The 26,408-nt window shown below is 39.1% G+C and overlaps 1 protein-coding gene across 5 annotated transcripts in view; it reads right to left on the bottom strand.

Annotated features, from left to right (window-relative positions):
* REPS2 (RALBP1 associated Eps domain containing 2) overlaps window positions 1-26,408 on the bottom strand; it is a 234,922-nt gene that overhangs the window by 63,203 nt on the left and 145,311 nt on the right. For all 5 annotated transcript variants that reach the window (XM_059158713.1, XM_059158717.1, XM_059158712.1 and 2 more), the window contains one exon: window positions 11,235-11,296. In XM_059158713.1, the coding sequence (XP_059014696.1) occupies window positions 11,235-11,296 (62 nt within the window). The remainder of the gene's footprint in view (window positions 1-11,234; window positions 11,297-26,408) is intronic.

The raw sequence follows: 26,408 nt of genomic DNA, 5'->3' as shown, positions 1-26,408 counted from the left end.
AAAGGAACCAAAAAGAGAATTCTCAGCAACAACAATAAACACTGGAAGACAAGGAGGTAATACATTCACAATGCCAAAGGGAAATAACCTTTTATCTGGAATTCTGCAAAGTTTCCATTTAGGAGAAAGGGCAGTAAGAGTTTACTATCCAGAGAACATGGATGAAAAAAAACTAGTAGATGGGAAAAAAAAAGAAAAAGAGAAAAATCCCTACATGATAGATTTCAGTAAACAGTGTATTTGAACCTTGTAATTGCCATAGTTATGCTAACTATATGATTATGCAATCTGACATATAAGTTCTGAGAGCATGGTGTCTAAAAGTAGCTTCCTAAGAGTCAATTTATTCTGATGTAGCTTTGAGTGACTTTTTAAAATTCTAACTGTCCTATCAGAGAGCACTTTCCCCCTTTTTCCTAAACATTAATTGGAAAAGGAACTCTTTTAAAGGAAAAACTACATAATCTTTCCACCAAAAAGAGCTATCTAAACTACTACCAATTATTTAGCAGTTTACTTCCAAATGCCTGACAGCAGACACTTGACATTTTGGACTGAAATATTTGGAGACCTTTGCGGAGATCCCAAATCACATACATACCATTCATATAACCTCCCCGAAAGAGAGAATGTACTTATAACAAACAAGTTATAACATAGGTAAGTTATAAATGAATTAAGTGGCCCCTTGAGACCCCTAAAAAGAGTTAGTGGAAATTCACAGAGGAGTTAAAAACCTCAAAAGTCCACTGGGGGGAGCGCCTGGGTGGCTCAGTGGGTTAAAGCCTCTGCCTTTGGCTCAGGTCATGATCCCGGGGTGCTGGGATCAAGCCTCGCATCGGGCTCTCTGCTTCGTGGAGAGCCTGCTTCCTCCTCTCTCTCTCTGCCTACTTGTGATCTGTATGTCAAGTAAATAAATAAATAAAATCTTTAAAAAAAAAAAAAAAAGTCCACTGGGAAGGAAACACAGGCCAGTAACACTGAGAAAAGAATTCAAAATCCGACCACAGCAAAGGGGCCAATCACTGTGCTCCACAGACGTTCCAGATTACCCTGAGAAGGCAGAACTCCTTACTGTCAAAGGTCTACTCAATATTTTTATGTGGTACAATCAGGAAACATTTCTGTATTCAGCTGTTATCCTTCTTTTCCACTACTTTCCATATCACCATTTTAATAGATGTCTGATACCCTATTAGGCAGATAGACAATACCCTTAACCAGGGGTACCTTCTTGGACATCTGCCTGTATTGATTTTATTTTTATTAATGTTACTAAAATAATATGTCATCATAAAACTTTCCTTTCTTTTCAACAGTTCTTTGGACACATTCCACGGCATTTGCTGATAGCTGGCCAAACTACTCATGCTCTTTGAAATAGCAGGGAGTCATCCTTAAACTTCCCTCCACTATTACAATGCCAGTATTTCCTCACTATATCTGTCTTCTCCCTGAACTTACCACTACAGCACTTTTCTCTGTCTTTTTAATTTCTCATTCAATGCCAACTGTTTGAGAACAGCTTTCAAGTTCCTTTAATAAATCCTTGGGGCGCCTGGGTGGCTCAGTGGGTTAAGCCGCTGCCTTCGGCTCAGGTCATGATCTCGGAGTCCTGGGATCGAGTCCCGCATCGGGCTCTCTGCTCGGCGGGGAGCCTGCTTCCCTCTCTCTCTCTCTCTGTCTGCCTCTCCATCTACTTGTGATTTCTCTGTCAAATAAATAAATAAAATCTTTAAAAAAAAAAAAAAAAAAAAAAAATAAATCCTTATGTGAGAGGACTCAGAACTCTCAAGATTCAATCAGCAGAGGCTGGTCTAAACCATGCCTGTCTTCATGTTACACAAACCTGGAGCTCGGAGGAGCAACGTGAGTCATCTATGAGCCAATCCTACACCTAGGGAACGCACAGGAAAAAGTACTGCCAAAACCAACACAGGGGGAAAAATCATATACAAAATAGACTTATTCTACTGCAATATCCGACCTGATAAATGCAAAACAACATCATCTACAGGGAGAGAGAAATTTATCAGAATCTGATTTTAGTTTAAAATAAAGCCTTTATTTTTAATCAGAGGATACAAAAACCAATTTTTAGTTTCAATGATTTTGCTATTGTTTTCCTACTCACTGTATCATTTATCTCAACTCTACATCATTACTTTCCTTCTGCTGCTTTTGGGTTTAGCTTGCTCTTCTAATTTCTCATGGTATAATGTTTGCTTATTGATTTTGGATCCTTTTTCTTTTAAATATAAGTGCTTATAGGTATAAATTTCCCCCAGAGTTCTGTTAGTACTGTTATCCCTGTATCTCAAATATTTTGGTATGTTTTCCCTTTCATTCATCTCAAGGCACTTTCTAATTTCATTTGTAATTTCTTCTTTGACCCACTAGTTTTTTAAGAGTATGCTGCCTAATTTCCACGTTAGTGAATCTTCCCGCGTTACATCCATTATGGATTTGTAGTGTCATTCCAGTGTGGTCACTTTGTTGAATTCCAATCTTTTTAAATTTATTGAGACTTGTTTTGTGGCCTAACATGTGGTCTGTCCTGGGGGAATGTCCCATGTGCACAAGAGAAGACTAGAGTGTTCTACAGATGTCACACAGGTCTAGGGGATTTAGAATGTTCTATTCATTCACATCTTCTATTTCCTTACTGCTCTCCTGTCCGGTTGTTCGATCCATTACTAAAAGTGAGTTATCGTAGAATTTGTCTGCTACTTCAATTCTATTGGTTTTTACTTCATACATCATGGGGCTCTGTTGATAGGTGTGTATATTTTTATAAATTTTTACCATCTTAATGGAATAACCCTTTTATCAATACATAATGCCTTTCTTTGTGTTGTAACAACTTTTGTCTTTAAGTCTATTTAGTCTGATGTGACTAAAGCTACCCGGGCTCTCTTTTGGTTACTATTTGTGTAAAATATCTTTTTCCATGCTTCCATTTTCAACCTATTTTTAACATTGGATCAAAATGGAGTCTCTTGTAGACAAGCATATAGTTGGATTATTTTTAAAATCCATCTGTTTCTGCCAATTAATTGAAGATATTTATCCATTTAAAGTAATTACGTATAAGGAAAGATCTACTTCTGCCATTTGCTCTTCGTCTTCTATGTCTTATACTTACTTGTTCAGTTCCTCAGTCCTCCCATCACTTCTCTTTTTTTGATTAACTGATTTTTTTCTAGTACCACTTTTGTTACCTTCTCATTTTCATATTCTTTATACTTTTTAGGGTTTTTTTCTTAGTAGTTACCCTAAGGATTGGTTAACATCTTAACTTTATAACAATCAATTTTGAATTAATACCAACTTAGTGTCAAGAGTATTCAAAAACCCTACTCCTTTATAGCCCTGCCGCCCTTTATATTATTATTGTATTATTATTGTCACAAATTATATCCTCACATATATGTGCTCATTAATATAGATTTGTGATTATAAGTATTTTCCTTTTAGGTCATATAGAAAAGAGAAGAGTCACAAATCAACACTACTGGCTTTGAGATTGACCAACGTGGCTACCTTCACCATTCTTCATTTCGTGTTATGGCTTCAAGCTACTGCCTAGTGCCCCTTCATTTCAGTCTAGAGAACTCCCTTTAGTATTTGTTATGGGGCAGGTCTACCAGTGACAAACTCCTTGAGTATTTGCTTACTGGGAAATGTCTGTCTCCAGTGATACTGTCTGTCGGGGTATAAAGTGTCTCCCCAGGCCACCTGTTGCCACCAGATCAGGGTTAGGACATTCCTTTGGTCTCTGCTAAAACCACATTTGCCAGCTAGGAAAGTGCCACTCCAGTCTGTCTTCTGCCACCAGGTGAGGGACAAGAGACCAACTCCCAGACTGCCCTCTGATGACACCAGAGGGAGAGACTTCGGTAGTATTTGGATGGGGTAGTACGGGTATCGTCAAAAAGGTTTATGTCTAGCTTGTCTACCCTTTTCCCAGTCCTCTGGCTAGAGAGTAGACTTTTCTCAAGGGCTTTTTTTTTTTTCTGTATCTGTTGGTAGTTCTAGGTTGCAGGTTCCTCCAGCACTCAGTCCAGGATATATGCGAGATTTTTTTTTTTTTTTTTAAAGAACTCAGGGAATTCACTGCCATGCCATTACTCAAGTCCTAAGGACTTAGCCAATCCACTTTCCTATTTACATCTTTCAGAGTCCTCTTTCTGTGTATTACATCCAGGGCTTTTGGTTGTACTTAGCAGTGGGGGAAGCAGGGAGAAATTAGTCTAAATCATCTTGTCCTCAATTATGTTTTATGATGTTTCAACTATATTTGCAAGATAATTTTTCTTGGACAGAGGAATACAACACAGAATCAGAGACCTTAAGGTAGTAGGAGGATCTATCTAATCTTCACATTTTATAGAAGAAGCAGTAGGTCTGTGAGACTAATCTCCTTACTTCCCACAAAGCTACAGAGTAGTAGAGCTAAGAACAAGAGCACAGACACATTCATATCGTGCTCTGCAGCTTTCAGCAGTATGTTCTTTCATCATCACTGTTGAAGACAGATCCTGGGCCTAGATCTTCTTTCCTTAATTACAGAAATACTCATTAACATACTGTTATTTTCAGCTAATCTACAGCATGCACTGTAAGACAGAACAGGGTAACACTTTGGAAGAAAGCGAAGGTGGCATCCTAGGTGATAGGTTTGTAAATTCTCTTCAGAATAATTAAAAAGTTTCAAATACATAGAAAAATACCTTTTGACATATACTAAACTTACATACTGACAAATGGAAATTAGGATATTGTACACAGCTTTGAAAGTTCAAAAATATGCCTTATCTATACAGCCAATATATATAATATTAAGGTGATTCGATGACTAATGTACATGAGATCATTTGCATATATTATAGAAAAAGATCTCATGATATCTGATGTATGCCCACTGAGTTTTAATTTGATCAAGAGAAAAGCCAAGAAATGTAAAAAGTGGTGACATTTCCATACTGTTTATACTTAAAGAATGTTTTCTTACAGATATTTAAAGTTGTCAGTGAGATAGTTCTTCATTTTACTCTATTAAAATGATTTAGTATGTGTTTAAAATGGATTGGGTATGCATGTTAAACTTTAATCAAATTTACATTTTAAAAATCTATTAAACCTGTGAGAAACTTACACAATCACCAGTAATGCCCCCCACACACACAAAGACCAAGAGAAAAAGAACAAGTATGTATGAGCTCTAAAACTCTTAATGTCTTCCAGGAGAATTTATGATTTGGTATCGCCAACTATACATTAACTTACAGAAACAATACCTGAAATGACAGGACATTAATTTATAAGAACGTTTTCTAGGAAAGCATAGTGTCAAGTATTTTATAAGTAGTTCAGGACCTACAAACTGCCATTTGAGTTGAAGTGAGCCTGTCATTCCTTCCAAACGACAAGAGGGTAGGATCTTATTTAAAAAGCCGTGTCTAAGAAATTTGGCTTTGAAATGAACAGCAAGCCCAGGATATTCCTACTGGGTTCAGTAGTGCCTGAGGAACCTCATTCTAGCCAGATGACAAAGTTAGATGAAAGACTCACTGTGTTGCTGAAACGAGTAGTACTTTATATGTTAATTTTTTTAAAGGAAATTTAAAAATTAAAAATGTTAATTTAAAAATTTTTAATTTAAAAAAGGATTAATTTTTTTAAAAAAGGAAAGAAAGACTTGCTGCATGGACTATGATTTCCTCTCAAGGTCATCTTGGTTCCTGGCTCATCCTTCAAAATAGTACATACAGGACCTGAGGTACACAGTGGCTAGTCCTTCCAGGAAGACCATCCCATCAAGGCCTCTAACCCTGCTGGAGTCAGCTATGCCAGGAAGACGGAGACTCCCAAGACCATCCAGCAGGATCAGCGTTCTTGTCCCCACAGCATATGGGTACGTCCCCTCACCTGACTTAATGCCTCCCACCCTCACCAACTCAACAAAGACTTCTACTGCGCACTTAACGAACTCAGGGCATGGGGCGCCTGGGTGGCTCAGTCGTTAAGTGCCTGCCTTCGGCTGAGGTCATGATCCCAGGATCCTGGGATCAAGCACTGCACTGGGCTCCCTGCTCAGTGGGGAGCCTGCTTCTCTCTCTTCCTCTACCCCTCCCCCTGCTTGTGTTCTGTCTTTCCTCTCTCCTTCTCAAATAAATAAAATCTTAAAAAGAGAGAGAGAACCTGTACCCCTGGGGATAAAAACATGTTTATTAAAAATATAAAAAAATTAAAAAAAAAAGAGAGAGAGAGAACTCAGCATACCATTAATCCCATAATCCCATAATGCCAGAAAATCCCATAGGTTCTCAACTTCATCTCTGAACATTCCTTCTCTTGCCTTAATTCAATGTTACTCAATCCCAGCTACACTTCAGAATCATGTGGGGAGCTTCTTAAAACTCCCAATGTCTGGACCTCCCACCACACCAAAATCTCTGGGGGTGGGACCCAGACCTCAGTAGGTTTAAAGCTCTCCCCCAGATGATTCCTGCGGGCACAATGTGAGTACCAATGAGCTAACTGACGCTCTGTGCTCTCCTGCCAGGGGCTGCTCCCCGGACAGAACTCTCCTATCAAGAGGCTCTTCCTCTCCCAAGGCTCTGGTACCACTGGGCCTCAATGGGCCTCAAGCGGGCAGGCCACTGGCTCTTCGCTGCCACATCCAAACACTAAATCTTTCTCCCCTAAAATCTGTCTTTCTAAATTTCAGACAGCTCCTTGAACACATGGGGATCTCTTGCATGCCTGTCTCCTTGTATTTGCTTTTTCTCTACGGTAATGCTCTGAACCCCTCGGCCATCTGAAAAGAAAAATTCTCTTGTTTAAAACTCATTTCACTGGTCACCTTAGCCCTTCCATGAAGCCCTCTTGGTCTAAGCTTAAAAGTACTGATCAAATGCTTCTTCCACAGTACTTTCATCCTACAGTGCTATTTTAGTACACTGCGTTGCCAGTGAGAAGCACTTGCTGTTCCAAGGTAAGCAATTAGTGGAATAAATAGGAAAATCCTGAGCACATTAGTCTACAGGGAGCCCCAATCATCAAATGTGGTGCTAATGTAAAACTGAAAAACTTATCCTTTGTACCAAAAAACTTTTTTAAATAAAGATTAGCACCCTAAGAAATTTGGCACGAGATCAATACTATTAAAGAGATTTAATTATTGGAGAACCAAACAGGCCCTTAGAGAACTGACATACAGGACGAGCACCAGCTCTGCAGATGGCATTTTCCTCAGTTTATACGCATATCAACAGTGAGCTACTAGTTTAACTCTCATGTTAACACGGCTCCATATAAAACAGTTAACTCTAACTGCTTTTTAGTCATCTGTGTTATAAATCAGTCTTTTTTAAAAAATTAATAAATAAATGTGTCACTTCTTAGGAGCTGAGCCAAAATACCATGCCCTGGTCCCTAGCCTGTCCTCAGGAAAACAGGGAACACAAACCATTTGATTCTTTATATATTCACTTGGTCCCTCTTGATTTTCCCTATAGTATGAAAAATAAAAAGATCTGCTTCTTTGAATTTATTCCTTTTCCTAACTCCAGGGCCCCATTTGTATAATTTACTCCAGATGTCCATATCATACTAGTGCTTAGTATTAAGGGCCAGCTAAACTGCATTTTATGCTAACACCTATACTTCATCTCTCTCACTTGATAAAAGTAGAGATATACTTCTAGCATATGTAGAAATGAGCTCTGTATACCTTTGTGAACACATATGCAAATGTACAAGTGCTTTTCTCTTACATACTTAAAACCTCGAAGGACATCACTGACTAGCCACATAGTTTTTTAAACAGTTGTTCCTTTGTAGGGAACAGAATGTCTTCTTGTTTATTATAATCTAGTCTTAAACATTTACCCATTTATCAAATTAAATAATATGAAAAATTTAAATCCAGGGGTACAGGGGTGGCTCAGTCAGTTAAGTGTCTGCCTTTGGCTCAGGTCATGATTCCCAGGATTCTGGGACTGAGACCCGCATCAGGCTCCCTGCTCAGTGGGGAGTCTGCCTTTCCCTCCATGCTTGAGCTCTCTCTCTCTCAAATAAATAAATATTTTTTTAAAGAAGGAAAATTTAAGTCCAAAGCCTTTTATCTTAATCTCGTCTCACAGCTACTGACAAATTAAAGATTTAAATTATACCAACCTTCCTTGTTTCTCCCCTAGGTACTATAGTTTAAGCCTTATTTGGGTGTATATTTTTTTTTCCAAAGTCAGATCGATTGCCTGTATATAACAAGGAACACTCAAGAAAATGTTTAACAGAGCAAAAGAAGAACTCAAAGTGCTTAAGTATGCCATAATAAAGCTTGCTGTGTGAAGTGGTAAAAATGACCTCATGAGAGAGTAAGCCAGAAGGAAAAGAAAAGCAAATTAAAAAAAACAAAAACAAAAACAAAAACAAAATGACAACTAGAAATCCGAAGCTAACGTGTGGTAAACTCCCTTTTTCAGTGTCAACTCTTTCAGGGAAAACTACTGGTCTAAGATACAAAAATTTAACTTGAATCCCATACATAGAGAGGAGGTAACAGATGAAAGCAGTTTGGAAATGTTCTTAGCAGTATTTTAAAGCTGGTGGAGAATAACGTTCCCTAACCACCAAGCCCTCAGGGGACTGTTAAGTCTTGTATGAAGAAAGAAAGAGGTGAATGGTCATACACACAACGAAACTGCAAGCTTTACCAAAATTGACCAGGTTTCTTTACTAGGACTTCAAATCCTTTAATGAGCCCATATGCACGGTGACTCTCCACAAGCGGGTGCTGAGGTGGCAGCCTGCGGATTTGTCTTATCACAGAACCCGGTTCATCTCTCGCAGAAGACCGCTGTATCACAAGCGGTTTGAGAACGACTAGAATACGCAGGCGCCCCGCCCACATGGTTAGGTGGGCCTCTCCCAGGGCCATCAGGAATTGGACACGGCACAAGGACTAAATACAGTCACCTACTCAGCTCCCAGGATTTCCTCTGTTGAATGTGTGTGTCCCACTTACAGTGGAGGAAAAGATAGGAAGGAAGGGAAGTGACGAAGGGGTTTCCTGCCTGCCTTTGTTACACACCTGTTTCTGTAGTCGGAAATCTCCAAAGTTAGGCCGCTGAGGTGGAGGCTTGAGCTGAGCACTCCGCTCACTGTTTACATTGTGATGGGAAATCTGGCAGATGAAGAAGCAGCCTCATTCATTAACAGTGACTTGAGAATTCCCAGCCCCCATCACATCCTTGGTCACTAAGACCCCAAGCAGGCAGGAAGGCCACCTCAAGCAGGTCGGGTGAGGACTGCTGATAGCAGCAACGCATTTCACAAGCAGGAAGTCACTCCTGTTACTTGTATAGGAGAAGATACGGAGGTTGATCACAAAAGCCCTTTCAGACGGGTCTTCATGCATTCATCCAGGTGGCTCCCAAGCCCTAGTTTAAAACCAGTAGCTAGTAGGTAACTACCTCCAGAATGCCCACAATTTTGTTGTGACAAAGCCCAGGTCTGCTGTTGGTGCCAATCAGGAGTTTGGTCTCATCTAGGTCCTCCACAGGCGGCACGTGGTGAAAGCCTCACCTGCCAGAGCAGCAGATCACTGTCTTACTGTCTACACAGACCCTTCAGCTCCAGGGATGCGGGGGGCAGCGACCTTTAGGAGATGGACCTCATCTGGGAAGCTGGCTCTACCTATTTACTAGCTATGTCACTTTGGCTGACCTGTTTAACCCCTGTATGCTTCAATTTCCTCACCTGTAAGAAAATAAAGGATATTAACACCTACTTCATAGGATTTTTGTGAAGATTAAATAATGCATTGAAAGCACTTAGCACCGGGGCACCTGGGTGGCTCAATGGGTTAAAGCCTCTGCTTTCCGCTCAGGTCGTGATCCCGGGGTGCTGGGATCGAGCCCCGCATCTGGCTTTCTGCTCCACAGGGAGCCTGCTTCCTCCTCTCTCTCTCTCTGTCTACCTGCGATCTCCCTCTGTCAAATAAATAAATAAAAGCTTTAAAAAAAAAAAAAAAAAAAAAAGAAAGCACTTAGCACCACGCCTGGTCTACTGCAGATGCTCAAGAAAAAGAGCTAGTAATTTAAATAAGCAGAAATTATAAACAGGGAAAAGCTTAGGGTGGAACTAAAGCTTGCCATTAGATAAACAACAGGGACTCAATAAATACTTGCTGACTGATTAATCCACAACTTTTAAAGCCAATCCTGGAGTATTAGAAAAGGGGCTCTCACTCGCTTATATGTGAGTCAGGAAGAACAGGGCTTTTCCTTGCCCTTCAAACAGAGGAAGGAAAGCAGTACTCACTGAGTCTGTACCTCAAGGTTGAATGAATGCTAAAGATGGTCTAATTCTCTAAAAGAAGGACAAGCAAATGCCCAAAATGGTTTCAGTGACTCAGCAAGTCCTAAGATGTGCCATATGGAAAAGTATGTTCTGAAGCATCTGGACCAATAAGGTAGAAACTAGGACTGTTAACAGAGAATTTCCCAACATTTTCTGCTGAAAGTTAGAGGGCCTTTAAAGACAGAAAGTCTCTTCAGCAGCGATGAATGAAAGGAAGGATCTGTAGTGCCCTTTACACACTCTGCAGTTTGCAGCTTGCTTCTCATTTCCAACTCTACAAGGAGTGTTGATGAATAAGACCATAGTAGCACATATAAATGAGGCAGAATTAATTCACAAGTGAAACAGATTTTGGTGACACATTCTCCCAAGTCCTGCTGTTTCAGCTTATTGTTCCAAAGAAAATACCAACCTAAAGATAAAGAAAGCACTGTAGGCCCAAACCACAGCATGAACACCATGGTGACAACCATTAATTATGAAGAATTAACACAGCTCCTAAAATACTGATGACAATATATACACCCAAACTGTACATACTATACAGAAAAACCATGTCCCCCATCCCCCAACTGAAGAGTCACCCATTCTTCTTTCTCTATCTGAAAGCAACATGCAACCCTTGATGGCTAAAGGGAAACCAGTATGCATTGCTTATTGAGGAAACTTTCCCTTTTCCACATGAGGTTGGGGGACTGGAGAGATAAGAAGAAATGCAGCTACTCTCTATACTCTCTGTCCAGACGTCATCTTGGGAATGTGACCGGCCAGTTCTGTGGCTACCAACCCTTGCAAAAAAAGCACAGTGGTAGGACAACTTTGCTATACCCAACAGTTCACAGAAATCAACTTCTGTTTCCTACCTGTGATGGACAAGGTCTTGGAGGGAGCGCAGGTGGTGGAGGTAACAATCCTGACTTAGTAGCTGAAAAGAAAAACACATACTGTTAAGAATTACCAAAAACACATCCGGTGCTGCACTCAGGGTGGAGTCTGCTTGAGATGGTCTCTCCCCCTCTCCCTTTTCCCCTCCTCACCTCTCACATAAATAAATATTTTTTTAAAAAAAATAGAGTTACCAAGAACAAAACAAAATACCCTTTCCACTTTTTAACTAGGAATACCAATTGCCCTTAACATTTAACTAGGAATACCAATTGCAGTTAACATGTTTAGGTTATTAAAATCCATCAGAAGGCTTAATTTAAAAAAAAAAAAAGGAGTACATGATATTTCTAATCACTTTTTCATTTTCATCCTACCTACCCCAAATCCAATTATTTATATAGGCTGTTTTGATTAAGACAGTATAAAACAGTAAGGAAAAGACACCCTCTGATCAACCCAGCATGGGAAAGGCAGTCAATCCCTCATTATCCTGATGTTACTTGTTTAGTTTCAAATAATCTAGGCCCTTTAGTTCCTCTAATATGTCTCCCTCTCTCTTGGCCATTACACTACTCATTAGGTCAGCAAGTGGGCTACAGAAACGAAGGGCGCCAGAGTGCCCACAGCCAGCTCCGCTGCCCTGTAAGCTACCGGGTCTGACAGCAGCAGGGAGGCCGGAAGAGATGGGACTAAATGATGTTGAGAGACACTTCAAAGATCTCCATTTCCTTTTTTCTCCCTGATCCTTATTAGCAGAAATAAAATCTGTTCCTACAATAATCCGGCCCCATTTAGAGGATGTTTTGAACAAAAGTCTCAGTCTAATTTTTTTTAATTTTGTGAGATACAGAGAAAATTTGAATTAAGCCAAGAATGTCTGGGTTGTAACTAAATGAAAATAAACATCTGCTAGAGTGAATCATAAATAAAGCTCATGATCACACACAAGAAGTAAGTTTATTATCACACACTGGCAAGTTAAACCATATTCGTTACAAAGTCCTTAAAAAGCACACCATGCTCTATTTAACCATACCTAGTGTACTGGTGATTCTGTAATATGTGTGCTAATATTTGGACAATTTTCTGTGACTTAAAAATAAGTCATAGCAATGTGCCAAGAACATGAAAGTTTTTGCAAATCACTTTTGATCTGACCTAGCTAGATCAGACGAGCCAGAAGATGGAGTCTGGGACTTTCCACCAAGGTAACTGAAGAGTAATTTCATAGAGATTTGCATTCTGAGCCAATGCACGGATCTGGTACAACCATGTGGGCCCATCAGTGATTTCTCTCAATCTGTCTTTCATTAAAATTTATGAAACACATCAGTGGGTCAAAACTCCAGAGGTGGTGAGACCTTAACAGCCTTCGATAACAAAGCATATAGCAGCAGAAAAACAAAAGCCTCAGAAATGATCCATCTCAGGGCCATTCTGTACTCCAAAGGTCCTCAGGATTGGGCCTTTAAATTACCGGTTTCTGTAAAAACAAAATTTTTTAAAAACTACATATGCTTTTAAAGCAAAGGCCTTGCACCGGAACAAAGTGTGTTTTTAACAAAAGAGGACTTATTAACACAAAGAAGACTAAGAATTGATAAGCCATTTAATTAACCAAACTTCTGCTTCTAGCAAGAGGGAATAACAAAGATGAGATTTACCCTCCTATTTGAAACAGCCGAAAACAAACACGGTTTTTATATGAAATCACAGTTTTTAGACACGAGACCAAAATATATAAAACAACAGTTTTCAAGACACTAGGAAATTTGGCAGCAAAAGACAGTGATCCCTGAGAGACAGGAAACCAATCAACTGAGTCATATGACTCACTCTCCCTGCTTAGTGTGCTCAGATAGAGGATCTGCCTCCAGATGCATGTCTGATTCATTTCATTTTTACTATTTTTTTTTAATTTAAAAAATGCCTTATTTTTGTAAAAGATGATATGAGGGTGTTTCTGAATATACTTTTGGATAAAATCCTATCACCTATGAATATTCACAACAATTTGGTTTCTTCTTTTCGGTACCTTTATCTACTTTTGTTTTTTATCTTACTTACCTGGCTAGAAAATCTACTGTAAAGTTGACTTATAATAATCATATGGGCATTGTTATTGTCTCTTGATCTCAAAGGGAAGGCTCTCCTTATTTCAACATTAACTGTGATATTTGCTATAGGTTAGTATAGAAACCCTTTAAGGGATTATGAAAATTCCCACCTACTATTATTTTGAGATTTTTTTTAATAACCTGTTGAGGCATTTTAACCAAAGCTGCATGTCCACCCACTGAGATGATAGTATTTGCCCCTTACAATTAGTTAAAATGATAAGTTAGATCATAAATTCTTAAGTATTCAAACACCCTTGCTAACCTAGGATAATTCCAACCTGGTCAGGTTTCTATACCCACTAGATTTAGTTGGCTAATACCCTGTTTAGGATTTGCCAACTATATTCATAACTGAGACTGATAAGTGGGTTTCCTTTCACATATGATATCTGGTAGGTTTGATTCGGTTGGAGAGTGTTCCCCATCTATACTCCGGAACAGGTGGCTACCGCTCAATGTCAGGTAGAACTTGACAGCAGATGTATCTGGGCCTGGAGTTTTGCTTGAAACAAGATTTTTAATGACTTCATTTCTTTAACTATTACAGGATTATTTAGACTTTCTAATTCTTAGGTCAGTTTTGGTAAATTATATTTTTCTAGACATTTATTGTCTAAATGTCCATATTTATTGCCATAAAGACCTTCCCATGCCCTCCTCTACTCATCTTCATCTCCGCGCACATAACTCTTGTTTTCTACTGCTAATGCTGTTTGTATCATCACTGTAGTTTCCCTTCATTGAGCTTACCTGACATTTTCCCATTTTATTACTCTTTTCAAAAAGCCAGCTTTCCTGAGCCTCTGTATTGTCTGCTTGCTTTGTGTTTCATTAATGCCTGTTCATCTCCTTGTATTTTCTCTCTTTGGGCTTATCCTATTCTTTTTGTAGCTTAAATTACTTAACTGATTGCATTTCTTCTTTTCTAATGTAAGCATTTAGTGTTACAAATGGTCTTCCAGGTGTCACAGGTTTTGATATGTTCTCATTCAGTTTTAAAGTCTTCCTAGTTTCCATTACAACCTCTTTTACTATCGATATTATCTTTTGTCTGAAGTTTATCCTTTAGAACTTCCTTCATGGTTAGTCTGTTAGGACCAGCTTAGTCAGTTTGTGTGACTGAGAAGTCTTTATTTTACCCTTATTCTTCAAAGAGTAGTTCACTGGGTATAGATTCCAGATGGACAGCTATTTTCTCAGAGCATGTTAAAAATAATATTTCGCTGTCTTCTGGCTTCCATTATTGCTGGCGAGAAGTCATGTGTCTATAGAACCATTGTTTTCTCTTTAAGTAGTCTGTCTTCTCTCTGGTTGCTTTTGAAATCTCTTTGCACTTTTCTGCAGTACCGAACTTGACACTGAGTCTGCCTATTTCTTCATTCTCTTTTTCTTTCATAACCTACTGAGCTTCACTAGAGTTTCTGAATCATGTGGCATCCTGTTCATCCTGGGAAATTCTAAGTGATTCTCCAAATATTGTCTTTCTGCCATTTTCTGTTACCTCTCCTTCTGGGGTTCTTTGTCTCAACCGTGTTGGGTTCCGGATAATTTTCTAAGATCTACTGTTACATTAACCAATTCCCTCATCAACTGTGCTTAATGTCCTGTTAATCCAGTCCTCAAGTTTATTTTAAGAGCTCTGGAACAAGGGGCACACTCTTTTTTTTTTTTTTCTTTTAATTTTTTATTTATTTATTTGACAGAGAGAGATCCCAAGTAGGCAGAGAGGCAGGCAGAGAGAGAGAGGAGGAAGCAGGCTCCCCGCCGAGCAGAGAGCCCGATGCGGGACTCGATCCCAGGACCCTGAGATCACGACCCGAGCCGAAGGCAGCGGCTCAACCCACCGAGCCACCCAGGCGCCCCTCAAGTTTATTTTAATGACTGTTGCCTTTCTAGTTCTATTTGATCTGTTTTCAAAACTTTTTTCATTTTTATAATTTCTTGGCTACATACTTATTTTTTCTGTCTCCTTTTCTTTCAATTTATTAAACATATTTATGTAATAATCTGTGTCTGATAATCCTACAATCTAAGGGCTTCGTATTTACTACCCTTTTGTTGCTCCTGCTAGCTCTGTCTCCTTGTGTTCCATTTCCTAGAGTGCTTGGTGACCTCTGACTCCAAATGCACATCCCTTGGAACTTCACCTGTAGGAACTGGGCCCTGTGTGCAAAGTGGGTTCCTCCTCTACTGTCCGCCAGAAACTCAAAGGTGCTTATCAACCTGGGATCACTTGAAACTAAAAGCTTGGCTTGATACGTATAGGATTCCCAGTCTCTGCTGTCCTGAATTTTATTAAATGTCCTATAGCAAGACTTTTGAGTCTAGATACCAGTTTGAATATTTGCAACTAAACTCACTCTTACCTCATTAACATAATAGTGAAAAGAACTTTTTAAATTTTCTCTGGGAAAATAGATGAGTGGCTGATAGCTAAATGAGCAGTAGAGAAAACAGACAATAACCAAGGTGTACCAAAGAAACCCCTCAGTTCTCAAGAACTGAGGACATCAAACTCCTCTGGAAGTAAGGATGAAGAAAGCAATAAGAAGTAAAGAAAATGAACTAATCGTGAATCCTATTTCCTACCCTTTAAAAGGGCATACCTTGACCATACCCTTGAAGGTCAGGTTCCAGCTACACCTCATGCAGGTTTGGGCTTCAGGAACCCTGCTCTTGTGGTCCCCTCTGCCTGCAGTGTCCATGCCCTAACCCTACTCCACCTGGATAACTCAGAATATAGTAAGTGTCCAATAAATATCTCTTTGAACTAACATAAGAACTAGAGGACCATGATCCATCCCCGTGTTGGAAAAAAAAAATTAACTGAAGCCTTTTAGGAGCAGTTGGATCCTAAGATTTTTTCCTCACATTCTCATCATGTTTCCCACTCCAGCAAAAGGCTAGAAGTATCCTTCTTCTCCAGGGAGGACACCAGGCCCAGATGAAGGCAGGGGGCCATATTGAAAACAGGGGGATCTAGTATATGTATACATTCTGGATGGTGAGACTGCCATCCCTCTTCCTCTCTGCTCCCAGACTTTTGTATCCAGAGGTTAAAAGAAGTGCTCCAGGGAAATGGACCAGCCAAGAAGGAAGATATAGATAACAACATCAAGAGATCTCCAACAAGATGACCAAATCAGATCATTCCACTACGAAACCCACAGATGGCAAGTCCTATCCATTTATCCATATATTCCAATCAGTTTTTTATGCCCTTTCTTAAACAGAAACAGATGATGAAGTATTATAAGATATCTACATAAAAATCTCTAAAATAGTACAATAGGGGGAAAAAGGTTAATCTCAAAGATACAGATTAGACCCTAATAGGGGAAAATTCTTCAATGTATATTAGCATCATCATAATGATCATTCTGTTTATATTCTAGAACTACTTAAACATTTACTATGTATCAAGCATTGTGAGGTACTGTGAAAATATCAGTGAAAAAAAAACAACAGGAAAAAAAGCTCTACCCTCACGAAGCTTTATTTTATTTACTAAGAAGATCGCTAATGGGATGGGAATAAGGAGTGAAATTTCTCAAAGTTATCAGGGAAATCCTCAGTAAGAGATAAGAGATGTTATTTGCAAAGATGAAATACTCAAGATGTTGCTGAAAAAAAGAAGAATAGTAAAATAATTAAAAAGAGAATCTGAAAATTAAAAACATGATATCAGAGGAGTACCTGGGTGGCTCAGTGGGTTAAGCCACTGTCTTTGGCTCAAGGCATGGTTTCAGGGTCCTGGGATTGAGCCCCACCACACATTGGGCTCTCTGCTCAGCAGGAAGCCCGCTTCCCCCTCTCTCTGCCTGCCTCTCTGCCTACTTGTGATCTCTGTCTCTATCAAATAAATAAATAAATCTTTTTTTAAAAAACATGATAGTAGAAAGGAAAAGCTTAATAGAAAGATTCAAAGATAATCTAAGGAGATCTTTTTTTTATGGATTTATTTACTTATCTAGGAGGGAGGGGAGGAGAGAGAAAGAGAGAGAGGGCATGCACATGTGAGTACAGAGGGGAGAAGCAGAGGGAGAAGGAGAGTGTGAGTCCCAAGCAGATGCCACACTGAGCATAGAGCCCAACATGGGGCTCAATCCCACGACCCTGAGATTATGACCTGAGCCAAACCAAGAGTGTGCCACCCAGGCACCCAACCTAAGGAGATCTTTTTAAAAAGCAGGATAATATCCAAATAAAATTCCACAAAAAGAGAGAACATTGCAGGGAAAAAAAATCACATAGTCTAAGAAAACTACCCAGAAATGAAGACTAGGGCTTTCTAAACTAGAAGAGCCCACTGAGTACCCAGAACAATGGAAGAAAACAGACCCATGGAAAAGCGCATATGAAATTTCAAAATACAGGAGTTAGAAGATTCTACAAATGTCCAGCAGGGGATGGAAGAGGAGGGCAGGCCACATCCAAAGGATCAAGAGTCCAGAAAGTTTTAAACTTTTAATACACCACTGAAAGCTAGAATTCACTGGAGCAATGTCATGAAAATTCTGAAGAAAACTGATTTCCAACCGATGGTTTAATACCCAAATTAGTAGCCAGCTTCATGGTTCAATTGAAGGCATTCTTAGACATTCAGGGGCTTATATTGAGCTCTATGTACGTTCTCCAAAAAAAGCTACTCAAGGATGTGTTCTTCCAAAGCAAGAGAGTAAACCAAAAAAGAGCAAGGCACAGGATAAAGGAGTTCCAACATGGAAGAAGAAAAGAATCGTTGGATGACAGAGAAGGGAGATGCCATGATAAGAACTATGTATCAGGCATGGAAGACAATCACTCTACATTTCTTCAAACAGATGAAACCAATACCTGTGTCAGAATTTCAAGAGGAACTTTAGAAAATTGAGGCAGTCTACAGTTGCTTCAGGGGCAAGTACATTGAAAAGAAACAAGCTGATTATGCACTCCAGGGCCAACAAAAATCCGTGCAAGTAGGAAAAGTAAATAATTTACTATATGGCTTACATTGCCATAAGAATAATATAAACACTAAATACTGATCTAACCCAAATTCTACCAACTGTACTGAGAGGGTGAAGGAGGAGAAAAGGTGCTAGAAGGGAAAGGCAGCAGATGATGACTAAAACTGAAAAGTCAACATGAGGTTATATAAATATGTTATTTTAAAATGTGAGATACCAAAAAGATATAAACAATTCTGTAGCAGAGCGTATTCTTGCAAGTCTTGAGCAGTATCAGTGGTCTCGGAGGCACTCCCCAAACTCCAGTTTGTTCCCGCAGTTCAGCATGGAGGCCTGGGGCCTTTCCTCTCCACCATATCAGGGCATCAGCTGTGATTAGTCACTTTTCCAGCTCTTTCCCCTCTCTTTCCAGAAGTCCCGTCCACTGACCCACAGTTGAGAGAAGGCAAAACTAAGAGTAGCCACCCACTTCACTTCACTCGAGATTTGGAGGTTCAGAAAGAAATCTCAATATTTGCCTACACACACACATGGCTTCTAGAAGGAGGCAGGCAGAGTCACGCCTTGGATTTTCCCTTAGCTGCTGCTACTCTCAAAAAAAGAAAAAAAAATGACATTAGCTCACTCATCTTTCCTTATTTGGTTTCTGCTGAAAAATCTCTTCTATGTGTTCATGACTCTTCCTTTAACAGTAGGTGATACTAATCTAGCTTCATTCTACCAAGTTTATGTCTGATTCATATTTTTTACCTCCCAGAGCATCTAAACATACTGCCTTGGGTGTATTAAGCATTCATATGGTGAATTTAGTAAAATATCTCCTCTTATAATAGTTCCAGTCCATTCATGATTTTATTTTTTTTTTCCATTCGTGATTTTAAAGTGGATTCGACTATTTTATCCAGCATGCTCTAATCAATTTAAAAAAGAGAAAGGGGCGCTGGGTGGCTCAGTCAGTTAAGCATCTGTCTTCAGCTCAGGTCATGATCCCCGGGTCCTGGGATCAGCCTGCATCCAGCCCGCATCAGGCTCCCTGCTCAGTGGGGAGTCTGCTTCCCCCTTTCCCTCTGCCTGCTGCTCCTCCTACTTGTATTTACTTTCTGTCAAAGGAATAAATAAAATCTTCAAAAAATAAAAATTAAAAAGAGAGAAAAAGTATACCTTCATGCAAAGCGAAACTGAAAAACCACTTTGGCTGAGTAATCTAGTGTACACATGCAAAAGATGAAAACATACCTACAACAGTAACATCTGCTTTCCTAGAAGGAAAGAGAAGGAAAGAAGAGGAGAGGAAAACACCTTTGATGCATACATTGAAAGCTTTACCATACATGTGAAGCAATCGCAGATTTATTCCTAAGTCTCACGTTAATAAGGTAGAATACCAGATATCAGCAAAGTTTTGTAAAATCAGAAAATTTTATAAATGTAATCAGGGAAAAAATGATACCCAAATCCTCAAAATCAGATGTAGAAGTTCATGAAAGAAACTGCCATTTAATCCTAAACTCAGAAAATACAGTAACAGTAACAGAAAATACAGTAATAGGTGTTTATTAAATTTATTGAAAGATGTGCATTTTCTAGCACTGATCTGCTGATTCTCAGGCTCCTGCTATCTTCATCCAAAACTTCAACCTCTTAGATTTTTTTATCTTTTTATTATGCTTAGAAATTTCCAGACAAAATATTATCCATATATGTGACTGTCTATACTAATTTCCCTCAGATCTTTACAAAGCCCAAAATCAATGATTTAATGAAAATATGTTCCAAATTACTAAGTAGAAATAAAGCAGCCAATGTGGCAACTGAAAGCTGCAAGGAACAGAAAGCCAATTCTTTGGGGGAGAGAACCTTGAAATAACTTCAGCTGTGAAAAGGCCTCCCATCCCCCCAAACTATGAATATTTTATGAAGAAAATAAAAGCATTCAAATGCCAAAGGAAAAAAAAAAACACTTAAAGGATGGAAAATGTTGAAGGGAGCCTGCCAGTGGGACCTGCACTTTTGACTATCAATCAAGTAGAGAGTTAGCCATATGTAAAGCTTCAAGGATTTGTCAGTGAGGACCATTCTTCTTCTTGGCAAGTTCATTAAAATGGTGATTTCTTTGTAATAGAAAATGTACTTTCTTTCCTTACTACTCACAAAAGCATGTGTGAGCCTACGCCTATCCCCTAATCACCCAGTTACACACAGTGATGGGTTCACAGGTCATATACACCTACAAATATGATAAAATGTTTGCCAGGAGTAGTTTTCCAAAAAGAGCTGCTTCTATCCCCTGATAACGCCCCACACCCCCCTCCCCCCGCCACCAAACCCACAACCTCATTAAATTCTCTGCTAAACACAACAATTATTTTTTACCAGTTAAAAGACAGGAATTTACACATAACTTGGAATTGTTCACCAGGGAAAATATTAATGGCTGAGTTTAGAAAAGTAATGAGACCAAATTCAATTCTTCCACTTCGCAGATGAGAAAATTAAGGCCTGGGGAAGTAAAACGACGTCCCCAAAGCTACTATGAGGCAGCAATCAGCATCACATTTTGATCCTACAGGACAGGTAATGGTAAAGAGCAAAAAAGGGCACTGAGATAGGGGAGAAAGAGCTGGACAGGTGTTATTGTATGTCCAGGGAATAAGCATGTCAGAAGGCTGAAAGTAAGAAAAGTACTGCAACTTCAAGGAACTAAAATGATGCTTCTGAATATGCTACATGCCACAAACTCAAATAAATGAGTAGATGCTAGACACTATCTTAAAATATGTCACTGTAGCAAATATTTAGCCTTCTAAGTCACGTGATTATCTCTTCACAAGACTACATATGACTGCCTTGCTTTAAAAAATATTCGGTGTAGTACTACCATAAGGACATAGAGATCAACAAACAGAACAGAGAGTCCAGAAAGAAACCCTTAAATTTACAGTCAAGTGATTTTCAACAAAGGTGCCACGGCAACTCAATAGGAGTTTTTTTCAACATGCAGGGCTGAAACAACTGGATATCCACATATAAAGAAATGAACTTAGACCCTCAGCTCACACTACAAACAAAATTTAAATAAAAACGGACTCGAGACATGAATATGAGCGAACATTGTAGTATTTTTAGAAATAAATAACAGAAAAGCTTCAAGACATTAGGTTAGGCAAAGATTTCTTAGATGTGACACCAAAAGAACATTCTAAACAGGAAAGAATTGATAAACTGTACTTCATTGAAATGCAAAACTTTTTTGCTTCAAAATACACCACTAAGAAAATGGAAAGACAAGCCACAGAATGGGAAGAAAATATTTGCAAATTACACATCTGATAAAGGCCTTGTATCCAGAATACACTAAGAACTCCCGAATACACACTCAACAATAAAAAGGTAAACACCATCCCCCCACCAAAAGAAGACATACACCCAATTTAAAAGTGGGCAAATGATTTCAGTAGACATTTCATCAAAGAAGACATAGAAATCATTAATAAGCACATGAAAAGATGCTCAACATCATTAGTCATCAGGGAAACAAATCAAAACCACAACAAAAAACCACTTCACACCCAGCAGGATAGCTATAATTTAAAAAAAAATAGTAAGCATTGGTAAAAATGGGAAGAAACAGTAACCCTTGCACACTGCTGGTGAAAATATAAAATAGTATGGACACTTTAGAAAACAGTTCAGCAGTTTCTTAAAGTTACCATACACCCAGTAATTCCTCTCCTAGGTCCTGTGCCAAGAGAAATTAAAACATATGTCCCACAAAGACCTGTATGTAAGTGTTCACGGTAGCATTATTCCTAACAGGCAAAAAGTATAAACAACTCAGGTGTCCATGAAACTGAAGACTGGCGAGACAACACGTGGTATGTACATACGACGGGACGCTATTCCACAATTAAAAAATGAAGTACTGATACATGCTACAACTTAGATGAACCTCGAAAACGTCACATAAAGTTTAGTAAGCCAGACACAAAGACCACATATTTATGATTTCATTTATAGGACATTTCCAGAAACGCAAATCTATAGAAACAGGATGTAGATGACTGGTTGTCGGGAGCTGGGCATGGGGATTGACTGTAAAGAGTCATGGGGCATACTCCTGGGGTGCTGAAAATGTTCTGAAACTGGATTATGGTGACAGCACAATTTGATAAATTTACTGTCAGTTACTGAGTTGTACACTTAAAATGGATGAACTTTATGGTCTGAAAATTATACCTCAATAGTTTTTTTTCAAGCTAAGGGTGGGGGGAAAAGTATAATTAATCATATGGGAGAGGGAACACAGATGAAACAAAATGGGCCATAGTTGATCACTGTTGAGGCCAGGGATTCAGTATGCGATTCCTTTCCTTTTTTGTAGATATTTAACACAAGAATTTGAATAACAATTTATATTCATAATAACAATTTTTGATAATCAAAAAAAAAATAAATTCCTAAGATCTCCCAGTATTTATGAAGGCAAAACTTTCTTTCCTGTCTCCCTGAAGAACCTCAGGGAAATTGGTCCAATACTGTAAATCACATAAAAGAAAAGACAGAAAAATAGTATTAGTTTCTTGCATATTGGGCCCCATATCTATTCTTTAATATATCTTTTAACTTCAGATGAATTACTGCCTGTAGAAAAACAGTAAGGTGTGCCCCCCAAGTTAAATTAATACAGACTGCTTTCTCTGATACAAAATCTGTTGTAACAGAAACTTGAACAAAGAGGATTCCGATGGAGAACAAAGCAATTGCATTTTCTGGATCTCAGTCTCATCTCCTGTACTATGTGAGAGGTGGCCAAGATGTCACGCATGTTGTCTTTTAGCACTGACAGTCTATGATTTTATAATTCATTTGCTAGTTTTTTCTAGTAACTCCTTCTTCTTGCACCACAGGACATGTGATACATGTCCCAGACAGAGACCTAGGTAGAGTTAAGCAACAAAAATGCATGAGAATGACTTTGGTTAAGGTCAAGTTTCATTTCTCGTATTACTTTTACATGAATGTGTTACTCCTAATTATTTTACTATGAAACTCCATAGGTTGGTTAAAAATGTTGATGTCTGTGCGTCTTCGACGGAAGGCAAGCAGGCAACTTGGAAAAAGATTCTATTATCTTGGTAAGGTCTCTTTTCTACCATGAATTTGAAAAATGTGACATATAGTCAAACCAACATCTAAGTCTGAAACACTTCAAAGTGAGTTTGTGATGGACAACTACTCCAAACCAGTGTCTCAGTCACTCCACCTTTTGCAATCTGGATTAACCCTACCACTCCAATGAACTGTTCTAACGCTTCCTAAGAACATGGTTTGCGAACTCCTTCTACCCTAGCCTCCATTCTTTTTGGTCAGTCGGCAAACCTTAGACTTCTGGTCTCCACTTATTCCTGAAATACACTCCTCCCTGAGCATTCCAGGCCATGGTGCTTGTCCCTTACTGAATTCATGTGCTCTCATGGTTTTACGTCTAGCTGTTAAGACAAAGGAATTTGGTGTTTACATAGAAAGACCTGAAAAGTTTTAAATAGGGAAGTGACATCATAGCTGAGCTTAAGAAAATTAATCCTGCTGCTCTATGAAGGAAAGAACAAAGCAAGCAAATCAGACAGGAGATTACTATAGTAGTCTTCAAGGCAAATGGTAGTAAGAAGTGAACCAAGGCAGATATCAAAGAAAAATCAACAGAATTTGGCTCCAAAAATTATATCCATCCTTCAAAGGCTAGCTCAACAGCCTGTACAACCACTCCAACATATCTATAGATCATCCCAGTTAGAAACCACCCAGACACAGCACTGTTCTCACATATAACTGTAACACTGATTAGCAGAAAGTGAGGCCATATCCATATTCCTCTTACAATTCTCCACAGCACCTAGTACACAGTAAGTGTTCAATAAATATTGATTAAATGATAAGACACTTTTGCCGGTCACTATTACTGAAGTCTATTTCAGTTTGCATTAAACTCTCTAAACTCAAATGCACATACTGAGAACACTATTGCTTTTTTGTTGTTTTTCTTTTTAGAGAGAGAGCATGCATGAGTGGCATGAGGGCAGAGGGAGAAGGAGAGACAGAAGCTTAAGCTGGGTGTGGAGCCCAACACAAGGCTTGATCTCATGACCCTGATATCATGACCTGACACAAAATCAAGAGTCAGATGCTTAACCAACTGAGCCACCCAGGCACCCCAAGAATTGTGTCATTTTATGGTATTATTCAGCTCACAAGTTTTGTAACAATTGTAAGCAAAATGTCTAACAATAGATAAATAGGCAAATAAACTAAGGCCCAAATTAATAAAGGTATAAGAAATGAGAGGAACACCATTTTGTAACTACCAATGAAATAATGGACCTAAGCAGCAGTTTGCTGAAAACAGCTCATCCCAGCTTATGAGAGCCAACTGTATACATATGTTCCAGCCCTCATTTAGTGACACATCAGTAAGAATAAAAGTGGCTGTGGCAGGGATGTTTATACCATAAAAATCAGTAAATAGCCAGGTAAACATTTACCAACACACCACTGGATGCGGGCAATGAGGATCACTGATAAAATGATTATCTGAGCAGCTGCTGGGGATCTCTGTCATAACGGATAAATCAGGCTAATATTTCGTGAACCCACTGATAAACTGAACTTCACAAAAATGGAGCCATTAGATATCAGAGACCTCCTAATGTGATGCAGTAGAAAATACACAGTATCACTAGGAACTACTCTTGCTAAAAATAGAGTGTGATTCTAAGCAAGCCTAGATCTAACCAGCCAGTTTGTAAGAAATACAAAAGATGGAAGAACAGACGTGATTAAGGTTTAGCAATTTTTTTAAAAGATTTTATTTATTTATTTGACAGAGAGAGAGATCACAAGTAGGCAAAGCGGCAGGCAGAGAGAGAGAAGGAAGCAAGCTCCCTACTGAGCAGAGAGCCCAATGCGGGGCTCAAGCCCAGGACCCTGGGATCATGACCTGAGCCAAAGGCAGAGGCTTACCCCACTGAACCATCCAGGAGCCCTGATTAAGTTTTTGTAAAAAGGCCTTACCAATTAGAGATACATATAAAGTATGTATGAAATTATATAATATCTGGCAGTTGATCTGGGGATGGAGATTTTCTATTTTTACATAAATCTGAAGTTTTCCATAATACAGTTTTTAACAAGGTAGCCAGTATATAGAATGTATATAAAAGAATGGCAAAATTATCAGTACAGACATGGATAGATCTCCAAGAAATAACAAATTCTGGAAAAGCACAGGGGAAACATGTACAATGTGATGTCAATTATTTTAAAGACAAAAACCATGAAATTGATGTTATAAATGGATTAGAAAATGTCAGAAGGATACCTTCCCTGGGGAGGATACCAGGCTTGGTGGAAATGAACTTAAGGGTCAGATTTGTAATGTCTGAATTTTACAAAAATTCAAATGAGGCTTTTATTTTTAAATTTGAGAGAGAGAGAGCAAAGAGAGAGAGAGAACTTGTGTGGGGCAGGGAGAGGGGAAGAAAGGGAGAGAAACTCAAACAGACCCCATGCTGAACATGGAGCCCAATGAAGGGCTTGGTCTCATGACCTTGAGATCATGACCTAAAATGAAACCAAGAGTCAGACACATAACCAACTGTGCTACCCAGGCGCCCCTATTCAAATTAGAATTGTAAGCCAACTGCCCAGGTGTGGAGCTGAATCTCAGTTCTCAGCTGGCTAGTGAAGGAGGATGAAGGCTGCAACCAACAGGAGTAATAGCACTGTGCCTTCTGCCCCTTCTTAAGAATTCAACATCCAGGGACACCTGGGTGGCTCAGTCAATTAAGCATCTGACTCTTTATCTCAAATTCAGGTCTTGATCTCAGAGTTGTGAGTTCAAGCCATACGTTGGGCTCCATGCTGAGTGTTGAGCCTTCTAAATTAAGGGGAAAAAAAAGAATTCAATGTCCAGCATAGGCAGCTGAATAGAGACATGACTACCAAATATCTGGCCAAATGGAGAAGTTGGGAGATGCAAGTGGGGTAGAGAGAAGAGAAATACTTGTCCCTTCTTAAGGCAGTG

The sequence above is a fragment of the Mustela lutreola genome, chromosome X (assembly GCF_030435805.1).
Source record: "Mustela lutreola isolate mMusLut2 chromosome X, mMusLut2.pri, whole genome shotgun sequence".
Taxonomy (NCBI): Eukaryota; Metazoa; Chordata; class Mammalia; order Carnivora; family Mustelidae; genus Mustela; species Mustela lutreola.
Note: the sequence above shows the minus strand (reverse complement) of the source record. Positions and strands in the feature narration are given on the sequence as shown.